Genomic DNA, 19,967 nt, shown 5'->3' with positions numbered 1-19,967 from the left:
TGGGCAAAGTGATAATAACATATCGAATAGCTGAATTTTGCCCGAATTTCTTAAAATAATTTGTAAGTATTGATTTTTATTAAGGTCAGTGTCGGAAAGACCCTCTTGTACTTTAAATTTAGTCTACTTCAATTACAACGATGAGGGCGTCAAGCAAATAGGTAATTTGTATAAAAAATCGAAAGACCTTCATAATAGTTCAAGGTTACTCAACAAAGGTATTCTTATTCAAGAAGTACAATTTACATTCCATTATTTGTTAGCAAATACCCAGTACACTTATTAAACTTATTATCAAATTGCCCGGGCAATGTGATAAAAATGGTGTTTATGCTAACTTGTTAAACTTATTATCAAATTGCCCAACAATCACGTAGCAGTATCATAATGCCCGGGCAATGTGATAAAAAATGGCGTTTATGCAAACTTGTTAAACTTATTATCAAATTGCCCAACAATCACGTAGCAGTATCATAATGCCCGGGCAATGTGATAAAAAATGGCGTTCAGACAAACTTGTTAAATTATTATCAAATTGCCCAACGATTACGTAGCAGTATCATAATGACCGGGCAATGTAATAAAAAATGGCGTCTAGACAACGATTTATCACTCTGCCCAAATCAGCTAGGCATTACTCATAATGCCCTTATTAATCACTTGGTCCATAACATATATAATAACCTAACCACAAAATAAAAATCTTGAAAAAACCCCCGACCGCGACATAGTCGACCTATTTTCATGAAACATGGCTAAGAACACTCCTGACTAACTCAGCTTTCACACAAAAAGAAACTAAATCTAAATCGGTTCATCCGTTCGGGAGCTACGATGCCACAGACAGACACACACAGAGACAGACAGACATACAAACAGACAGACAGACAGACACGTCAAACGTATAACACCCCGTCATTTTTGCGTCGGCGGTTAAAAAATACTATACACTAAAACCCACTCAAGGATCGTGGCTTAATCTTGTAGGCTAAGATTATAAATAAATCGCAAGTGTTGAAATACAATATTTTTTACATTGATTTTTTAAGTAAACTTGGGGGACAAGGCCGATCGCGATTCGCACTTTCTATAACTGCGACAGAGACGGACCAACGCGATAGGCCATATCGCGCGACCATGCTTGCCAGCCCGTTTACTTTTTTTTGTCGATAGATAGCAACAGACGTAAATAAAATTGATATCGCCTAAGTGTATTTTAATGGCCTTCGATTGGAAAGAAATAAAAAAATATTTATACCGTACACCGTGCGTTGTAATTACACTAAGTACTTGTACACCAAATTTTAATAACACAACACTTATTGCCGACAAAAACTAGTAGAGGAACAAAAGTAGGTATCAGTTAATGAAATTAGTTCATGAAAAATTGTTTTAGGTTGATGTATTTAAAATCCCTCTATATCTCGCTGAAAAGTATTGAACCTGCCAACATAGACCTATACCTATACCTTTGTTCTTTGGAAACACCATTTTGACCGCCATATACATATATAAAAAACCGGCCAAGAGCGTGTCGGGCCACGCTCAGTGTAGGGTTCCGTAGTTTTCCGTATTTTTCTCAAAAACTACTGATTCTATCAAGTTCAAAACAATTTTCCTAGAAAGGCTTTATAAAGTTCTACTTTTGTGATTTTTTTCATATTTTTTAAACATATGGTTCAAAAGTTAGAGGGGGGACGCACTTTTTTTTCCTTTAGGAGCGATTATTTCCGAAAATATTAATATTATCAAAAAACGATCTTAGTAAACCCTTATTCATTTTTAAATAACTATCCAACAATATATCACATGTTGGGTTGGAATGAAAAAAAATATCAGCCCACACTTTACATGTAGGGGGGGTACCCTAATAAAACATTTTTTTCCATTTTTATTTTTGCACTTTGTTGGCGTGATTGATATACATATTGGGAACAAATTTCAGCTTTCTAGTGCTAACGGTTACTGAGATTATCCGCGGACGGACGGACGGACAGACAGACATGGCGAAACTATAAGGGTTCCTAGTTGACTACGGAGCCCTAAAAAACATTTATTACAGTATCTTGTTGATTGCCTTTAGGACTGTACACAGATATTTTACTCTGAATAACACCAGAGATATGTGTATTTTAATGAAATTGTAACGTATTTAGATGTATTCCGTATGTCACTAAAATTTTAAAGTCAAATCTATAATTTCGGTACAAGTGCGAAAAAGTGGAAATTCGAAATGAGTGGCGATACATTTAAATCAACACGAGTTATGAATTACCTCTACGCACGTGTCTCGTACGACGTTTTTCAGTAGGTACAGATGGCCCTTCGAAGTTTCGACCTGACAAGAAATGTACCACATCTCGCACTAGTGCGTAAAAAAACACCATCTGTACTAAAAATATTTCCTTCAAGGTTACTTCATACATTCGGTCGTATTTTATTATAAAATAGAGAGAAAACATTGTAAGAAAACATCAAACACAGCTTTTAGTATTGAAACTTTTATTGAATATTAGCTTTTGTCCACGGCTTCGCTCGCGTTAGAAAGAGACAAAAAGTAGCCTATGTCACTTAAAAAATCACGACAATTCGTCGCTCCGTTTTGCCGTGAAGGACGGACAAACAAACAGACACATACACTTTCCCATTTATAATATTGGTATGGAAGTATGGATTACTAAAGTCGCTCTCGAACGAAACTTTTAGGATAAGTACTTACATTTATTAATATACAATGGCAATAACATGGTGTCTAAAGTTATAAAATATTAAAGTTAACTTTGGCTTTTACTTTATCAGTGAAAAAGCTTTTAGGCTTATAGCGTGAATCCATCGTATTTTACAGATTAGTGAGCATGACTTGCAAATTGTACGAAAAATGTGTTTAGGTACTTGTTTTTTCTTAAAAACTACGTTAATCATCCTACTCATCTTTAAAGTTTTGAATTACACTTATAATTATGATGAACCATTACCAGGGAGCGTACTTTTCATGCCGATGACATTAATCTGACGTCACGCTCCGTATAGGGTGATCCCAAATAGTTTTATTGTAAATTATTAATCATTAGTCGTCAATCATTTTAATCATGTACAAATTACTTCAAATACAGTAGTCCATTTACATGTGGCATAAATAATACCTACTTGAAATGTGAAACGTGAATAAAATTATTTGATTTGTTTTTATACATAAATTTAATTAAATAGTATTTATTAACAACACGTTACAATAAATACGTAGAAAAGAGAATTTCTCTCTAACGTAAAGCACACCATCCTTCTTTCATTCATTACCATGCAAAGAAATTCATAACTTAAAATGATTGATGACTAATGATTAATAATTTACAATAAAACAATTTGTGATCACCCTATATGGAGCGTGACGTCAAATTGATGTCATCGGCATGAAAAGTACGCTCCTTGACCATTACATAGTAATTCAAAGTGATGAACTAACAATTTTACCACCCCCCTTTCCTCCGTAACCACCCTTTCCTACTGCAATATCACAATTTTGGTTTCTTTCAAACGAGTCAGTCGTTTATTTAGTTTATTTAGTGGTTTAAAATATGATTTCATGCATTACTTCTACAAACACAGCTCCATTTTCAAATGAAAAGTCATTCTATATTATCTTCTTTTTGAGAGAAAAAACTGATTTTAAATTTCACTCGAATCGTTTATCCAAAACCGAACTCAGCCGGGGCTTCAAAAACATCTATGTTTGGACAGATGAGTAAATTCCGGAACGGGGATAATAGAACAACATTACAAATGTGTTCACGTGCTTCGATCGGGAAACTTCTTACTCACGTATTCGTACAAGCAAACTTTGCTGAGGGGCCTAACTAAATTTATCCACGCGTCTCGACCATTAGCGACTTGCTGCCTTAAAGATCTGTCTCCTTGTTAAAAGTGAACTGACAGGGGACGACAATCAAGTATTCATGGGAGGCAAGATTCATGGGGGTTCTACCCTAGGGATGGTCAGAGGGCGCTACGAGTCCTTGTATAGATTACTCATGTGAGAGATAATTTCGACCTCAGCAGCTGTGACCTGGGTGGCCTAGCGGAAACAGGCATCTGCCGCGATTGCAGAGTACGCTGGTTCGATTCCAGCCTCAAGCACTGGAGGCCTTCGTCACTATTCTTTCATATTATGTGTAATTTATTTTGGTTTTAACAATCACGTATTCTTAATGTGATATATCTCGTAGAAAACAGCGTAACTGTCATAGGAAAGATTACATAACTTCCCGAGAATCTGAGTATTAAACGTTTTTGTCTACCTTTAGATTTATTGAACTCTATTTTCTCGAATACCTCTTATCATCAAACGCGTTCTCTAAACTTTGAGTGAACATTTAGTTGAACACCTACTACCTAAATCTTACAATGTAACTGACGTGTTATGAACATAGAATTTGAGGAAATGGTCGCTTAAGAATTCCAATTTTACACAAGAATTCAACTAAATGAGAATTCTTTAAACGAATGACAATCTTAAGCGCTCTTAACAAACTCATAATCTACTTAAGTTGCGTCTACAATGTTAATTAGATAATTTTATAGTCCAAAATTTACTTTCTTAAGAACGCCATAACAAGATCACATTTTATTTTTAATGTAATGTTACTCTGAGATTGAGTTTACATTTTTATTGTTATGTACAGTGTATTTATATTTCAATTCCGAAATTGCAGACCTTTATATTTCCATTTACATCAGGTGCCTCCTGTAATATAAACTGAACTAAGTAAAGGCTAATAATACTCCTTAAAACTCATTTGTTCAGCGACTATTCAAAATGACTTTTGTTTTGAGTTTTTTATTCCTATATAGTGTTTTTAAGACGCAGTGAACTGTATTGTGTGTTGTATTGCTTGTATTTTGCCATGCAGTTGAGTGTGATGGGCAACGTCAACTACAATACGAGTAATAATGTAAAATATGTATAAAATTTAAATGAATGTGTAAAATTGAAATGAAAGAAAGATGAGAAAACTATTCAGAAAGGGTCGAAGTACAACCACAGCTTTACTGAATGTCACTGATGATATATTGTGCTCTCAAGATAAGGGAATGTGTACTCTGTTAGTCCTACTTGACTTTTCCAGGGCTTTCGACTGTTTGAATATAGACCTACTACTGTCAAAGTTAAGTTTTTATGGTTTTGGGAACAAAACTGTAAAATGGTTTGAAAGTTACCTTAGTAAGCGCAACCAATTCGTGAAAATTAACTGTAACGGCTCCACCTTAACCTCTGACCCAATTAGCTTAACCAGGGGCGTTCCCCAGGGCTCGATCCTCGGGCCAATTTTATTTATCTTGTACTCCGCTGACATCGGATCTTGCATCACTCATTGTAAGTACCACATTTATGCAGATGATGTTCAGGTTTATATCTCATGTAAGCCATCAGATATTGATGATGCCATTTTCAAACTTAATACTGATCTCAGTAACATAGCTTCTTGGGCATCAGATAACTGCCTGCTGCTAAATCCTAACAAGACGAAGTATCTAGTCTTTGGAAGCAAATACCAGTTGGCTCATATCACACCTTCCATAACAGTCACACTGCTGGGAGAGCCCATAGAACAAGTTTATGAAACCAGGAATTTGGGCCTTATAATGGATAATAGTCTTCGCTTTGAGAAACATATTGCTGATGTAGTCAGGAATTGTTTTTATAAACTCAGAGTCCTATATAAGATTAGACCATTCATTAATGAAACACTGCGTATTAGGTTAGTAGAGTCACTTGTATTGTCGAAGTTAAATTACATGGATGTTGTATTTGGACCACGTCTCCTTTATAAAACCAAGCGACTTATACAGCGTGTCCAAAACGCTTGTGCCCGTTTTTGTTTTTCTATACCACTGCGGGCCCATGTGTCACCTTTCCTTAATCAGCACTACATGCTGAAAATGCACCACCGCCGTAAGCTTCACCTTGCCTCTTTACTCTTTGGAGTGATAAACTGTCAGTCTCCCATATATCTATACGAGAAGCTGTCCATACGCAGGCCACGAGGGGGCCGGCGGTCTGAGACTCGACTTCTTACTCCTAGGCACGCATCGGCAGCCTTCCGGGGCAGTTATTCCTATTCGGCGAGCCGTTGCTGGAATAATATACCTCCTCCGATCAGGAACCTGCAAAGCATTCATAGTTTCAAGTTAACTTTAAAAAAATCCATGCTTGAACATCAAATGAACGAGGAATGCCTAAGACTCGAGACGAGCTTCATTTAAAACACTCCACACGCTGCGTTACTTACCATAGTTTTTGTCCCAGTTAGCAAACGCCCTTTCACATAAATTATTCAAGTGTAGTCCCATCCAATAAATGTTGTCTTTGTTAATATTTTTCGACTTTTTCTGCCATAAAAGATTGCTATGCGTGAACTGCGGCCATATTTGTTATTTTTGCTTCTTCAGCTGACAGCTATACGTCATTGGTGTGTTGCCACAGATGCTGTTAGCTGTTGACGTTAAATTATGGTCGCATTCACACTTAAAAATGTTTGTCATTGTATTGTTCCCTTTATTTTAATGTATAATTTATAAACTCTGGAAATATTGTCTTATTTTAAATTGTGTACTTTTTTTGACTTTTTATCCTGTTTGTGATGTGTGTGTGCTTTCCGTGTTTTCACTCGCAATGGCCCCGACGGAAGATCAGCGTTGGCCCTCCCAGGCTAACACCATGCTGAGTCGGGACCATTTCGTGGCAATTATTATGTATGTACCTATATTTTTGTGTTGTGTAAATAATTTCTGTTTTCACTTGTCACGAATAAATGATTTCTATTCTATTCTATTCTATTCTAAATATTTCATGATTCTTATTATGTTTTGAGGAGTAGGTACAATCTGTGTTTTAATTATTTGCTCATATTACAGGAAACATCCGGTAGTACACCTACACATTTCCACAATAATAATATAGGTTGTCCAAGTTATGTTGTTTGCCTTCATCACTGAGCTGAATCCAGTGAGATGTTTGCGTAGGTGTAGACTACCAAAAGGACCAAGTCGCGAGGGAATTACTGGCATGGAAACAGGTCATTGAAGATGAAATGATTACACGTGTTCCTGAACCTACAGCTAAGACCATGAAGTCAAAATGTCAGTCCCCATTTAAAGGAGGACTGACATCACAGTATTGCCAGATTCGTAACATCAATCGCATTAATATGTGTTTCTACTCCCATAAATTTTTTTGTCACATACAGGATCGTGTACAGATCTTTTACAATACCTTTCCGATGTCAAAACAAGTCTAATAGTCTATTCCCCAAAAACGCATTTGTGCATAGACTATTAAATACTACGGTATATAATTAAGTAAGTATCAATCGCACTTGTAGAGTTATGACACACCTCGGACACTGGCGATCAAATATATGAAAGAGGCGCGTTCCTACCACACAGTCTAAGCTCGTGTAGGTGAACCGCGTACTATGCTTGTATGAGTGAAGTATGACAGGTCGACTGTTCGCGTTTTTGACAGGCGGTAACTGTGAGGTAACCGAGAGGGGGTGGGCGGCACTTTCAGTGGGAAGCGGGAGTGGCCATACTGTGGTTATGGCTTTTACATCAAAGAAGGGGTGTTAGGAATAAGAACCTTTGGAATTTCAGATTGAACATTCCGCCCCGTAACAGTTGAGGCATAATAATTGTTCTAATAAAAAGCCACAAATGTAGACGGAGCTCTTTCATACAGATCTTATTGGGTTATACATACTTCAATTCAATTCAAAATATCTTTATTCATGTAGGCCTAGTTACAAGCTCTTATGAATAGTTCATTACATATATTATGATCTTAATTTTTTTTTTTTTTTTTTCCTTTTATTCAGAAACAAACAGTCATACACAATTTTCTTATCTACAGTAAATGTAACAGAAAATAGACCTATAGTTTCATAAAGTAATAATAAACAAAACAGGTTCGTGTTTATCTTAAAATTATCTTAATTTTACATTGTTTGATGAGATAAATATCTACTTTGATATTTAATCAAAATTATACTTAAATGCATTCTTAAGCTGTGCTAGTGTGCCATTGAAAAAATCAAAATCACGAAGCTTAACATTCTCATTAAAAAGTTTACATGCCCGTTTAATAAATACATTCCCACCATAGCCAGTCCTACTAAATGGAATAGAAAATAAGTTTTTCTTACGACAACAGCGCTCACGTCTTCGCGGAACTCTGAAATTAATTTTATGTAAAAGACTAGGGGCCTCTAATTGTGAATGGAAAATTTTAAATAGCAAAACGGAATCAGTAGAATCGCGACGGTCACTAAGAGTTTGAATATTTAGACGTTTACAGTTATCATTGTAGTCAGAAGTATAAGCTAATCCAGTTCTGAAGGCCATTGATTTAATAAATCTTTTCTGAAGTCGCTCAATTCTGTCAATGTGTACTTTGTATGAAGGTTTCCATACTGAGCAAGAAAATTCAAGGTGACTACGCACAAAACTATTGTAAAGAATGTTGTAGGTAAAACGGCTTTTGAATGGTTTACCAACGCGCATTATGAAACCTAGTTGTTTATAAGACTTTGCCAGCATTTTATTAATATGTGGAATAAAAGTGAGTTTGCTATCCATAATCACGCCAAGATCTCTAATTTCTGTTACTCTATTTAAGGTCTTACCGGATAAATTATAGGAGTAATTAATTACATTTTTCTTTTTTGAGAAGGTGATGACATGACATTTATCTAAGTTAAGAAACAAATTATTTATTTCACAGTAGTTAACTAAATTGTTTAAATCATCTTGCAGCGTTTCACAGTCTCTGATAGTTTTAACTACTCTAAAAATCTTTGTGTCATCTGCGTAAAGTAACAATTTAGAGTTTTGGATGTGATTAGTTATATCATTATATCAAGTGATTAGTTATATATTAATCTAACCTAATTATCAGAGCAATTTATTGTTGTAAATTATTGTTCATAATAATATTGAGTCTATAATATACAATTTCATAATAAAAATAATCGTTAAACAAAAAACATATAATTAGGTATATGTATATATAAAAATACATGTCTAGAATATTTCTAGGAAAAATCCAATGTCCAAAAAAATACAATATTAATTTCATCAACAATAATAATAATAAAAAACGTAAAAATAAGAAACCATTTCGAATAACAATTAATCCCACGTTGTTTTATCATTCATGTAGTCTTGTGTTGTATAATAAGCTTTGGAAATGAGTACACGCTTTACATGATTCTTAAATTTATTAATTGACAAGTCAGTAATATGATTCGGAAGTTTATTATAAAATCGAACACAATTACCCATGAATGATTTTTTAATTTTACAGAGCCGTGTGAAGGGCACCGCGAGTTTATGTTTATTTCTAGTATTTATATTATGTACATCACAGTTTTTCTTAAAATTACAAACGTTTTTATGTACATACATAATATTCTCATAAATATATTGACAATGCACTGTCATTATATGAATGTCCTTAAATTTATCTCTAAGTGAGTCTCTATGGTTCATTTTATATATTGCTCGAATAGCCCTCTTCTGCAGAATAAATATGGTATTTATCTCTGAAGCACTGCCCCAAAGTAAAATACCATATGACATAATGCTGTGAAAGTAACTAAAATAAACTAATCGAGCTGTTTTCACGTCTGTTAACTGACGGATCTTGCTCACTGCAAAAGCTGCAGAACTAAGTCTATTCGAGAGGTTAACAATATGGGGACCCCACTAAAGTTTAGAATCTAATGTTATACCAAGAAAAACTGTACTATCTACCAGTTCCAATTCCTCATCCTTCACAACGACACTTGTTTGCTCATTCCTTACGTTACTATTAATGACAAACTTAATACATTTAGTCTTTTTTTCATTTAATAATAAATTATTAGCATTGAACCAGTTCACTACTTTAGAGATAGCATTGTTTACATCACTGTGAGCTTGTTGCTGTCGTTTGAGTTTGAAAATAAGTGAGGTGTCGTCTGCAAACAATACTATATCATGGTGGGTCTTTACAAGGAATGGCAAGTCATTTATGTAGATAAGGAACAGGAAAGGCCCCAATATTGATCCCTGTGGTACACCCATAGAGACCAATGACCCAGTTGATCTCTGTCCATTGACATCTACCCTTTGTATTCTACCATTTAAGTAGGACTTAAGTAAATTTAGTGCTGATCCTTTGACTCCATAATAATGTAGTTTCCTGATCAATGTTTCATGACAAACACAGTCGAAGGCCTTAGATAAATCACAAAAGATACCTAAAGCATCTTGTGACTCCTCCCAGGCATCGAAAATATGCTTAATTAGCTCAACACCAGCATCGGTTGTCGAGCGACCCCGTGTGAAGCCAAATTGCTTATTATGCATTAAATTATTAACGTTAAAATGTCGTACTAATTGAGAAAGAACTAATTTTTCAAATATTTTACTGAAAGTTGGCAGCACAGATATTGGTCTAAAGTTAGTGGGGTCAGAGTGGCTGCCGGATTTAAATAAAGGAGTTATTTTGCTATGTTTCATTAGATCAGGAAACTCGCCACAGTCAACACTGTTGTTAAATATAACTGCTAAGTCAGGCGCTACAATCTCAACTAAGGATTTACGGCATGGACGGAGACCCCCCAGAGGTCACTAGTTTTTTTGACATTAATTGATTTAAATGCCTTTACTATATCTGAGGTACAAACATGTTCAAAATAAAGGTCTCTACAACACTCAGGAACGTTTTCCTCTAATAATGTGACGGCAGATAAGGGTGATGAATTTAAATCCTTAGTTGTGAATGCTGGTATCTCGGTGAAAAATTTTTCGAACTCTGCAACAGAGTATAATATATAATTGCTTCGAAATTGGAATCTATAATTTTGTTATCAATATTCAGTTTAATATCTTTTACTGCGTGTTTCGAGCGACCAGTTTCCACATTAATTACTTTCCACGTTGCTTTAATAATGTCAGAGCTACTTTTTATTTTATTATTAAGATAATTTCGCTTAGCGATATGACAATCTATCTTGAACTTCTTCGAATATTGCTTAACATGTTCTTTAAATTCATCACTCGTATTAAACCGCCGTTCTTCATACAAGGCATACAATGCACGTCTTCGTTGATGTAACTCTGCAGTAGCCCACTCACTAAAAACTGATGCACCACTAACTACGACCGATTTTGAAGTAAATATTGCATTATAATGTTGCAGAAAAGTGTGAAAGAATGAATTATACATACTATTAGGACTCATATCGGAAGACAGGGAGGGTAGCGCCTGAACCAAACTTTGCTTCATTCGTTCCACGCGGTCGGAGGTTACTGGTACAAAAGTTATTTGTTTTCTCAAAGTATTTTTCCTTAATGTCTCAAATACTATCAATTGACCTAAATGGTCTGATTCTAAGTTGCTAATTACATTTTTAGTAGTAGGAAAAATATCAGTGAAAATATTATCTATACAGGTGGCACTAGTGGCAGTCACTCTAGTAGGCTCCATAAAAATAATATGATTGAGATTACATGATTTGAAAAGATTCAACAATCTGATACTTATTGTTGAATTTTCCAAGATATTTACATTAAAGTCGCCGCATATAAGTATTTTTTTACTAGAAGATGATATTTTAAGTAGCACAGATTCCATAATTTTTTCAAAAGTTTCAAAATTACTTAATGGCGGCCTATACACACAGACAACAATAAATTGCTCCAATTCTACAGCACTTAGTTCTATAGTCCGTTCAACAGACATGGAAACGATATCCTTACGTTCCTTAAATTTTAACTGGCTATTTATTATAATTAACGACCCACCATGTATGGAACTATGTCTGGTGAACGAACTTGCTACCTGGTGATTATTAAATTGAGGCATTAATTCGTTGTTTTTTAACCAGTGTTCAGTAATGCATAAAATGTCTACATAAAATTCGTTCATGAATAGTTCAATTTGTAAATCTTTTCCTCTAATACATTGAATATTTTGATGCACCAGGTGGATATACTTTCCTTGCTCACAGTATTGATTCTTATAGTTACTTAAAATTAAATTGCCAGAGACAGAATCTTTTGTCTTAGAAGCTAGTTTAAATCATTGGTTATGACTGGAACCAATTCCAAGTTCATACTTTGCTGCTCAATAGGAGCAGAGTTGTCTGCCAAATTCAGAAATGTCAAATAAATAGGATAGCGATAAAGCTATTTGTCTTTTATAATAATTTGAAAGGTAACATTTACCTTTAGTCAAAAACACCATAGGCATATGGTATTTACTAACAAATTTATTAGTGTCAATTATGCTAACCTTACTACTATATGTACAAAGATTATATAAAGCTACATTCAACTTATGTCTAGTGTTATTTTCTTTTTTTTCTGCCTCTGACATCTTCTTCTGGTTACAATAGGGGAATGTAAAGAAAATAATTTCATGCACTGCCAATGAGTTTAATTGTTCATAATATTTTACTAAATTATTTTTGTTTACATTACCCCTATTCCCCATAAAGATAAGCAGTGTTGTCTTACAATTGATATTACTGTCATTTAAAATTTGTGTAATGATATTTTCAAAGCTGCTATGAGGCAGACAGTTATTGATTGTACTAAGTTCCTTTAAGTAAAAATTTAAAAATGAGCTCATATTGCTCTCAATCTCATCACAGTACATAACAACATTAGGTTTAGGTATGCTTTGTTGTGAAGTGTGGAAGGGGCCATTATCATTCATTTGCCCCTGCGGTAAACTGTCACACAGGCTTGGGTCAAGCGCACTGGTCGACAAATCTCTAGTCACTTGCTTACATGCACATGCCTGGGCATTTGTCAACGACTCAAACCGCTCTGAATTATGCTTAATCTGGGATATTAAATCATCCATGGCTAAAGAATATTCACTAATAACTTTTTTGAACTCTCATTTATCACATCTAAAGATTTTATTGAATCCTCTAGGCTTTGAATTTTTAACTTTAATGCCTGTGTGTCAGTTTCATACTGTAATCTACTGTGTTCTAACTGAGCTGTATACAAATCTAACTTATCTACTAAACTTATATTAACTTTACAAAATCTCAATTTTTTAAAAAACAATTTATTAATTTTTGACATCTTTTGATTTTTTTTGATCAGTTTATTTAATTTTATATACTACTTTAGTTTGTTTCCGCTGCAATTTACTAACCTTGGTGTAGTGGCATCATTGGTTAAATCTGTAGTTACTGAAGGGTTTTCAATTGCTGCGGTAACCAACTGAGATGCAGGCCGGACCAGTTCCTCGAACAAGGTCTGAGTGTGTGCCGCAGCTGCTTGGTTTTGGGCCTCCCGTAGCTCGTAGATGTGTTCGTGGGCGTCGTGCAGTGCTCTCTCCAATGAGTCGATGTCTTTCAGGGCCTGTTCATATGCAGCATTACACTCCATAAACCTGTCAACCGTCTCCTGAAGCCGGGCCCGCTCCGAGTTTACATTATTAAAATCACTCTCTAGTGTACACAGTTCCTTTTTTAACTTATCGTTTTTATCAATTACCAATAATAGCTCCTTCTCACTGTCTTCTCTTTCACTGAGCAATTGAGCACTAAACTCCTTGGATTGTTTTAATTCCAGCAAGGTAAGTTGGAGCTTATCACATTTCTCAGGCTCCTGCTGGAGAGCCGCTGCTGCAGCGGCGGCAGCTGCTCTGCGTGTTTGCATTGTAAATGGGTTTTTAAAAGAATTAAACACAAAACAAAGCAAGGAATTGCCTACTCAAGCTCAGCGGTTACTTACATGAAATAGTGACGTTTCACTATGCCTACACTTGTTCTAGCCTTGTACAATGATTAACACTGAAAAAGAAACATAATCGGTACTAACTAGTGATAATAAGACTCAGAAAGTGTACAAAGGCGAACAGATATTTCAAATTTAATAATAACCTATAACGGCTACAAACCTGAGACATCAAAGACACTTGTAAACGTCACTAAAGCACTTCACTACTTATATTTATACAAAACTTAAGGTTACGAACATGGTTGTTTAAAAATTGGAGTAGGACAACAATTAGTTTGAAATGGACTTAGCTTTGTTTTGACCGAGTATAAAGCAATCACTTCACGATTTCAAACAGTGGCCATTAAATAAATAACCATTTTCTGACAAACGAACGCCGCACGCGTCGTATTTCCCACAGTGGGCAGTCTCCGCCAACCTTGTTCTACTTCAAAGTTTTTTTGTCAGAGGAAAAAGACTTTAAAATGTCCAAACCTTAGATTTGCGAATTTTAGATAAATATATAGAGCCGCTCGTAAAACGATTACGAAAATTCAAAATATTGACGCAAAATATTGAATAATATTCGTCTTATTCGATCTCGTATTAGATATTTTAGTTCTTTAAATGAAACCAATCTTGAACAATCTTTAATACTCTTTATAATTGTAAAATTATTTGCCTAGACTTTTTTGGCTAACATTAATTTTGGTTAATACTAATTCTGTTCTTAATAACAAACACGCTTCCACCGAGTTTAAAAACACTTTACAATGTCAAACAGTCGCAAATAAACAATAATTTTCACAAAGCCACTCGCGTGGGTTTCCCAACAGTGGACAGTCCCGCCCACCTCGTGCTAGTTCAAAGTTTCCCAGTTAAGGGACCGGTAATAAAATTACACGCAATTTATTCCTCGGGCCATTTGGCGCACCCGCGCAGCCTTCCAAAGTGATTCCAGTTAAATCTTCCCGCTAGACATAGAGGCCCTGGAAGAAACTTAGACGACTTGACGACGTGTGACCTGATTCTTGAGGAATCTTGATATTGGATCGGTTGTTGCAAGTAGTAGCACGCTTAGATTAAAGCTAGCTAAAAGTGAAGAACGGGAGATAATACTTAAAGACAACAAATTGTATCTATCTACATATTGGTTGCATCAACATTTGAAGGTCCATTTAAAAAGTGACCAACTGACCATGAGACCAACTTTTTAGCAGTTTGGCCACTGTGTGTAAAACACATTTTGTACAGCATGAAATAATTACAGTTTACACCAAGGCACTGTGAAACAACAAAATACAAAACATGACTCACAAAAAAAAAACAAAAGACATACAAAAAATAAACAAATTAAACATTAGATTTGGGCGACGACGTAACAGCGTGGCTCCGTTGCGTCGTCTGACTCGGCGTAGGATTCGGCAGGTCGCCCCGGAACCGCCGAAATACCACACCTTTCGGCCAGAAGTCTGCGCACGCGATGGTGTCCTGCAGCGTGCGCGGCACGCGCACAACAAATTAAGTGAAGTGCACGTAGTGGCGCGACTATATGTGACAACGCAAAGGATTTCGTTTGATTTACCTCAGCTGTGGGTCAATTGACTTTAGCCAATAGAACTTTCATCGTAACTTCTTAAAGATAAAAGGCGTTTTCAACTAATAATTAAACTACATATGTAGGTATCAAAATCTGTTCCATCGGAGTGCCTACCATCAGTTTTTGGCATTTTATAACACGTTACTTGATATCGCAAACATTATTAACAAAGAAAAACGATATTCATTATACATATTTATCTAGAAAGTAAACTGCGCCCTCATGTATTTATTACGAGTAGGAACTGAATAAAATCAAAATATTATACATATGTGTGGATGTCATATTCTCACAAGTGTTGTTGCGTGAAATGTGTATGTATGTGTCCCGGTTAGAACCTCAGTAATATATTTGTATATATAGATATTTTTTTTATTATTCAATCGGTTTACCTACCTATACAAAACATTGGGTGTTCTGTTCTCAAAATTACTTCATTCTCACCTAGCAATTTACTTGTACAAACGATAGCGTGTTTGCCAAGTCATGCTTTGATTACAATCTAAATAACGAAAATAAGTCGTAGAAAACTAAAGGCATGAAGCAATCACTTCCAGTTGGTAAGAATTACGTTACAAGAACGGGTAGCTGTCGGCGTATTGAGTATGAAGATCCTCACACTACAAAGACACCGTATTATGAAGCATTTAAAATTAACGCGTCAGCAGTTATATGTTCATGTTCAATTTCACTGGTTAAAAAGGTAAATTGAAATACCTACCACGGTTTAAACAGCACTACTGAGTAGAATTTTACACTGTAACAACACCTTGAAATACATTTTTTATAAATATTCCAATACTTATAACACAAGAGTCGCTAGTCGGTTGTAAACATTCACATATTTCCTAAAAACACGAAAGAATAAAATTGAAAGAAAAAAGAAAGAAAGAAATAGTATTTTATGCAACAGGCGTTTAAAGGTGGTCGAAAAAGACGAATGGCGTGGGTAACAATTTGAGGCAAAGCCGAAAATTGTTATTAAGTACTCGTGACGTCTTTTTGACTCAGTTAAACACCGTTGCATACAATACTTTTTCTACGACCATGCACTTACTTTTTAATAGTTTTCTTGAATAACTTTCGTGAAATTCACACTGTTTCCTGTATTTTGACGCAAAGGTTTTTGCACTGTCAGCTCAGCTGCCCAAAGCCTTCCCGCGCACGCGCGCAGTATCGTTATAACAATGCGTTGCCATGGTTACAGAGCCAAACAATGCGTTTTCAGTTTTTTCGATACTGCGCGCATGCGCGGAAAGCCGGCGGACGCTGGCTTTAGGAATAGACTTTTATGTAGGGTTTTAAAGATCTATGCACGACCCTGTAAATGACGAATAACAGTTCGGGAGTAGAAAAAATATTTTATTTGCAAACACACATCAGAACAATTCGAAACAAACAATAAAATAAATTAAAAACCGACCATGTTTGTGTGTCAGCAAAAAGGCTCAAGCTCAGCAATTGTCCTCTAAAATCTGTAAAGTGTCGCTCATATTATTAGGATGAATACGATATGCTCACGATAATTTCCCTATACCTATCGAAGATTTAGGTACTTGTTTATATAAATGGGAATCGTAAATAAAGTTAAAGCAACCGATTTATATTCTTAAAGTAAATAAAAATAGAATAAATAAATATTGGGGACACCTTAGATAGATCAACTTAGCCCCAAACTAAGTAAAGCTTGTACTATGGGTGCTAATCGACGATATACATACTTAAATAGATAAATACATACTTACATAGAAAACATCCATGACTCAGTAACAAATATCTGTGCTCATCACACAACTAAATGCCCTTACCGGGATTCGAACCCAGGACCGCAGCTCAGCAGGCAGGGTCACGGTCACTATTGACTCAGCCAGACCGATCGTCAAATAGACAAATGATTGACTAACTAAAATTATGCGTTTACGTCTGTATTCAACAAATAGTACATTACGATACAAGTGCGTAAAAAAGGAAGTTCGAAACGAGTTACGAATTTCCTTTTCGCACGTGTATCGTACGACGTTTTTCAGTACAGATGAGCCTCCGAAATTTCGACCTGGCATATGATGAAAAAAACATCATCAGGGGCCCTATTCGAACCGTTATCTAACTGTCAAGTGGTATCATTTCAAAATCAACTGTGGATAATGGTCGCATGTGAGATCGGATCGCAAGTTGGTTTTGAGCCAACCAAAACGTATTAATTGAAAAAAAATATGAATCTAAAATCAACTTTATCTTAGTACAATAGGGCTTATAGTTTTTTACATTAAGCAAAACGGTACATGATTCATGTGTCCTTTTTACCGTTGACAGCTTTTGGTACATGTGGATTTGGTCGCTAGACTTTTTTGTCTATGGAAACGCTGTGCACGATGCGGTGGCGAGTAGCGGAACTAAACATGTCATTTACCGGCTATCAAAAAGAGGTTACACTGGTGATGGTCGATAAAGACTATTATTAAACGAATTTTAGCAGCAGTGAAGCTTTATTGACAAGCGTTATTTTTGTGAAACCGACATCTACACGTCACATAATGCTAGCTCCACACATTATGAAATAAACGCCACAAATTATAGGAGGTATATACACGTCACCCAATCTCAAGTTGCTTCTAAACCACGCTTACGGATCAAGTCGTAAGTACATTCACACATTTTACAAAATACTTAAATTGAATTTTTTTCTCCTACAGAGCCGCCATTCATAGAGTCTGACCGGAAAGTGAAGAGTCGTGAAATGTATGGGGTCTAATACATTCCACGACTCACGACTCCTCACTTTCTGTACAGACACTAGTATACAAGGGGTTTGCATTGCAATTCAATGAGGAGGCACACTCGAAGCTTGTGACAGATGGCGCCACCTTCAAGTCCATTGCACAGACAAAGAATTTAATACGTGAGAGTGAGAAGAAGATATAGTTTTCTCTCTCTCACACATATGAACGACAATGACATGCCCATTATTACACTTGTACAGGCGCCGCCTAAAATGTCAGTGCCCGGCGGGATAACATGTCAGTGTGTCTCCTCATTCACATTGACAAAATAGCTTGAACATGTTAAATCCATTAAACTGCAATTGAAATTCCTATCTTTTTTGTGCCAATGTTTTTATTTCAATGACATACAAACACAACTATTAAATATGCGTTTGTATTGTTTATATTTATCAAGAATAAATGATTTGTATTATGATAATAATAATGATTTGTATAAGGCGGAAATTAGTTTTTCACACACACAAAAAGGGACTTTGCTTTTTTGCTACGAGGGAGCAAACTGACAATTTTCTGTTCGAGAACTTTGTTGTCAGTACAGAATATTAACGCAACGAGTTTGCATACCTTTAAATGTCTGTCACATAATTAATAATTTACATCTTGGGCGTTAACATTTCAATACCTACTATTTAATTATCGAAATCCCTCGCTACGCTTAAAATTCAATGTGATTGCCATGCCCACAATATTGCTGCCGATATACAAATACAACTATACTCTGTCAAACAAGTCTGTTAGTAAATAAGAACAAAGAAAACTATAGGTATCCTTTTTTATAGCATCCTAAAGAAAAGGATGCATATAGTTTTCTTTGTTCTTGTTTACTGACAGACTTGTTTGACAAAGTATAATACGCACTTACCTACAAAAATATTGACAAAAATGTGCAAACTCTTTGTTGCGTTAGTATTTTACACTGACAAATTAATTCTACGACACAAAATATTGTACCTATGGTAACACCACATTTGGAGATACTTTTGCATTCGATCGTAAATATAATAGAATATGCCCAATAAAACAACTGAACAAGCTTCGTTAAACTTTATTTGATGTCTTAAATGTTTGTGTCACAGAACACATTTGTACATTTATTTAGTCGCATACATCTGTATACTCCACAACTATTGTTACTATTTACAACAGGGGAAGACAATTAAGTATATAACTCCGTATAGACAGATAGGAAGAAAAAGGCCAAACTCAGAACTATAAAGAAAAAGGTACGGTGGCTTAGATGGCTTTACACCTTTGGGGGGTGCTCGGCTAGATGGCGCCAATATTAGTATTTTACACTTTAACTCATATCAAGCTAAGAATATGGGTCAAATTTTCAAAACTGTGGTTCAAAAGTTTTAAGCCTGTGTCGAGAGATAGCAGTATAGGCACTGTGATTACACATTTTACTTTGACAGTAACTCTTCTTCAGCTAGTAGATATTCCGTGCCGCGACCGCATTATTTACCGCATGTTTGATTTGAAGAACCACTGCAATTATTACAAAGGGAGAACCTAAGGGCACAGTACAAGAAAGAGCTCTATCTACAGTATGGCCACACCAGCAATAAACTCTGAACTAATGTAGATACTTACTACAATTTAAATAAACGTGACTATCAAATTAAACAAATATCGTGACTATTATTTTGAAAAATCTTATCTCACACTGATACTTAATATTGAAACGCAGTGCCTCTACATGGACTTCATACATAGTTACTATATTCTTCTTTTCATTGACAGAAAAACAAAGTGATGCTCTCCAGCAATGTATTTAAATACAAAATGCAAATACTTTGGTT

The 19,967-nt window shown here is 35.4% G+C and overlaps 2 protein-coding genes across 2 annotated transcripts in view; one reads left to right on the top strand and one right to left on the bottom strand.

The window, feature by feature from the left end:
• Positions 1–19,967, top strand: part of LOC125242287 — a 108,299-nt gene that overhangs the window by 16,450 nt on the left and 71,882 nt on the right. The window lies entirely within an intron of this gene.
• Positions 12,802–14,015, bottom strand: LOC125242295. Its single transcript, XM_048151066.1, has 2 exons — positions 13,964–14,015; positions 12,802–13,856 (listed from the first exon to the last, which is right to left on the bottom strand). Exon 2 carries the CDS (start codon positions 13,720–13,722, stop codon positions 13,180–13,182), a length of 543 nt encoding a protein of 180 aa, XP_048007023.1. The 5' UTR covers positions 13,723–13,856; positions 13,964–14,015; the 3' UTR covers positions 12,802–13,179.

This window comes from Leguminivora glycinivorella, chromosome 1 (genome assembly GCF_023078275.1).
Source record: "Leguminivora glycinivorella isolate SPB_JAAS2020 chromosome 1, LegGlyc_1.1, whole genome shotgun sequence".
Classification (NCBI taxonomy): Eukaryota; Metazoa; Arthropoda; class Insecta; order Lepidoptera; family Tortricidae; genus Leguminivora; species Leguminivora glycinivorella.
The sequence above is the reverse complement of the archived record's forward strand: the minus strand, read 5'-3'. Positions and strand labels throughout refer to the sequence as shown.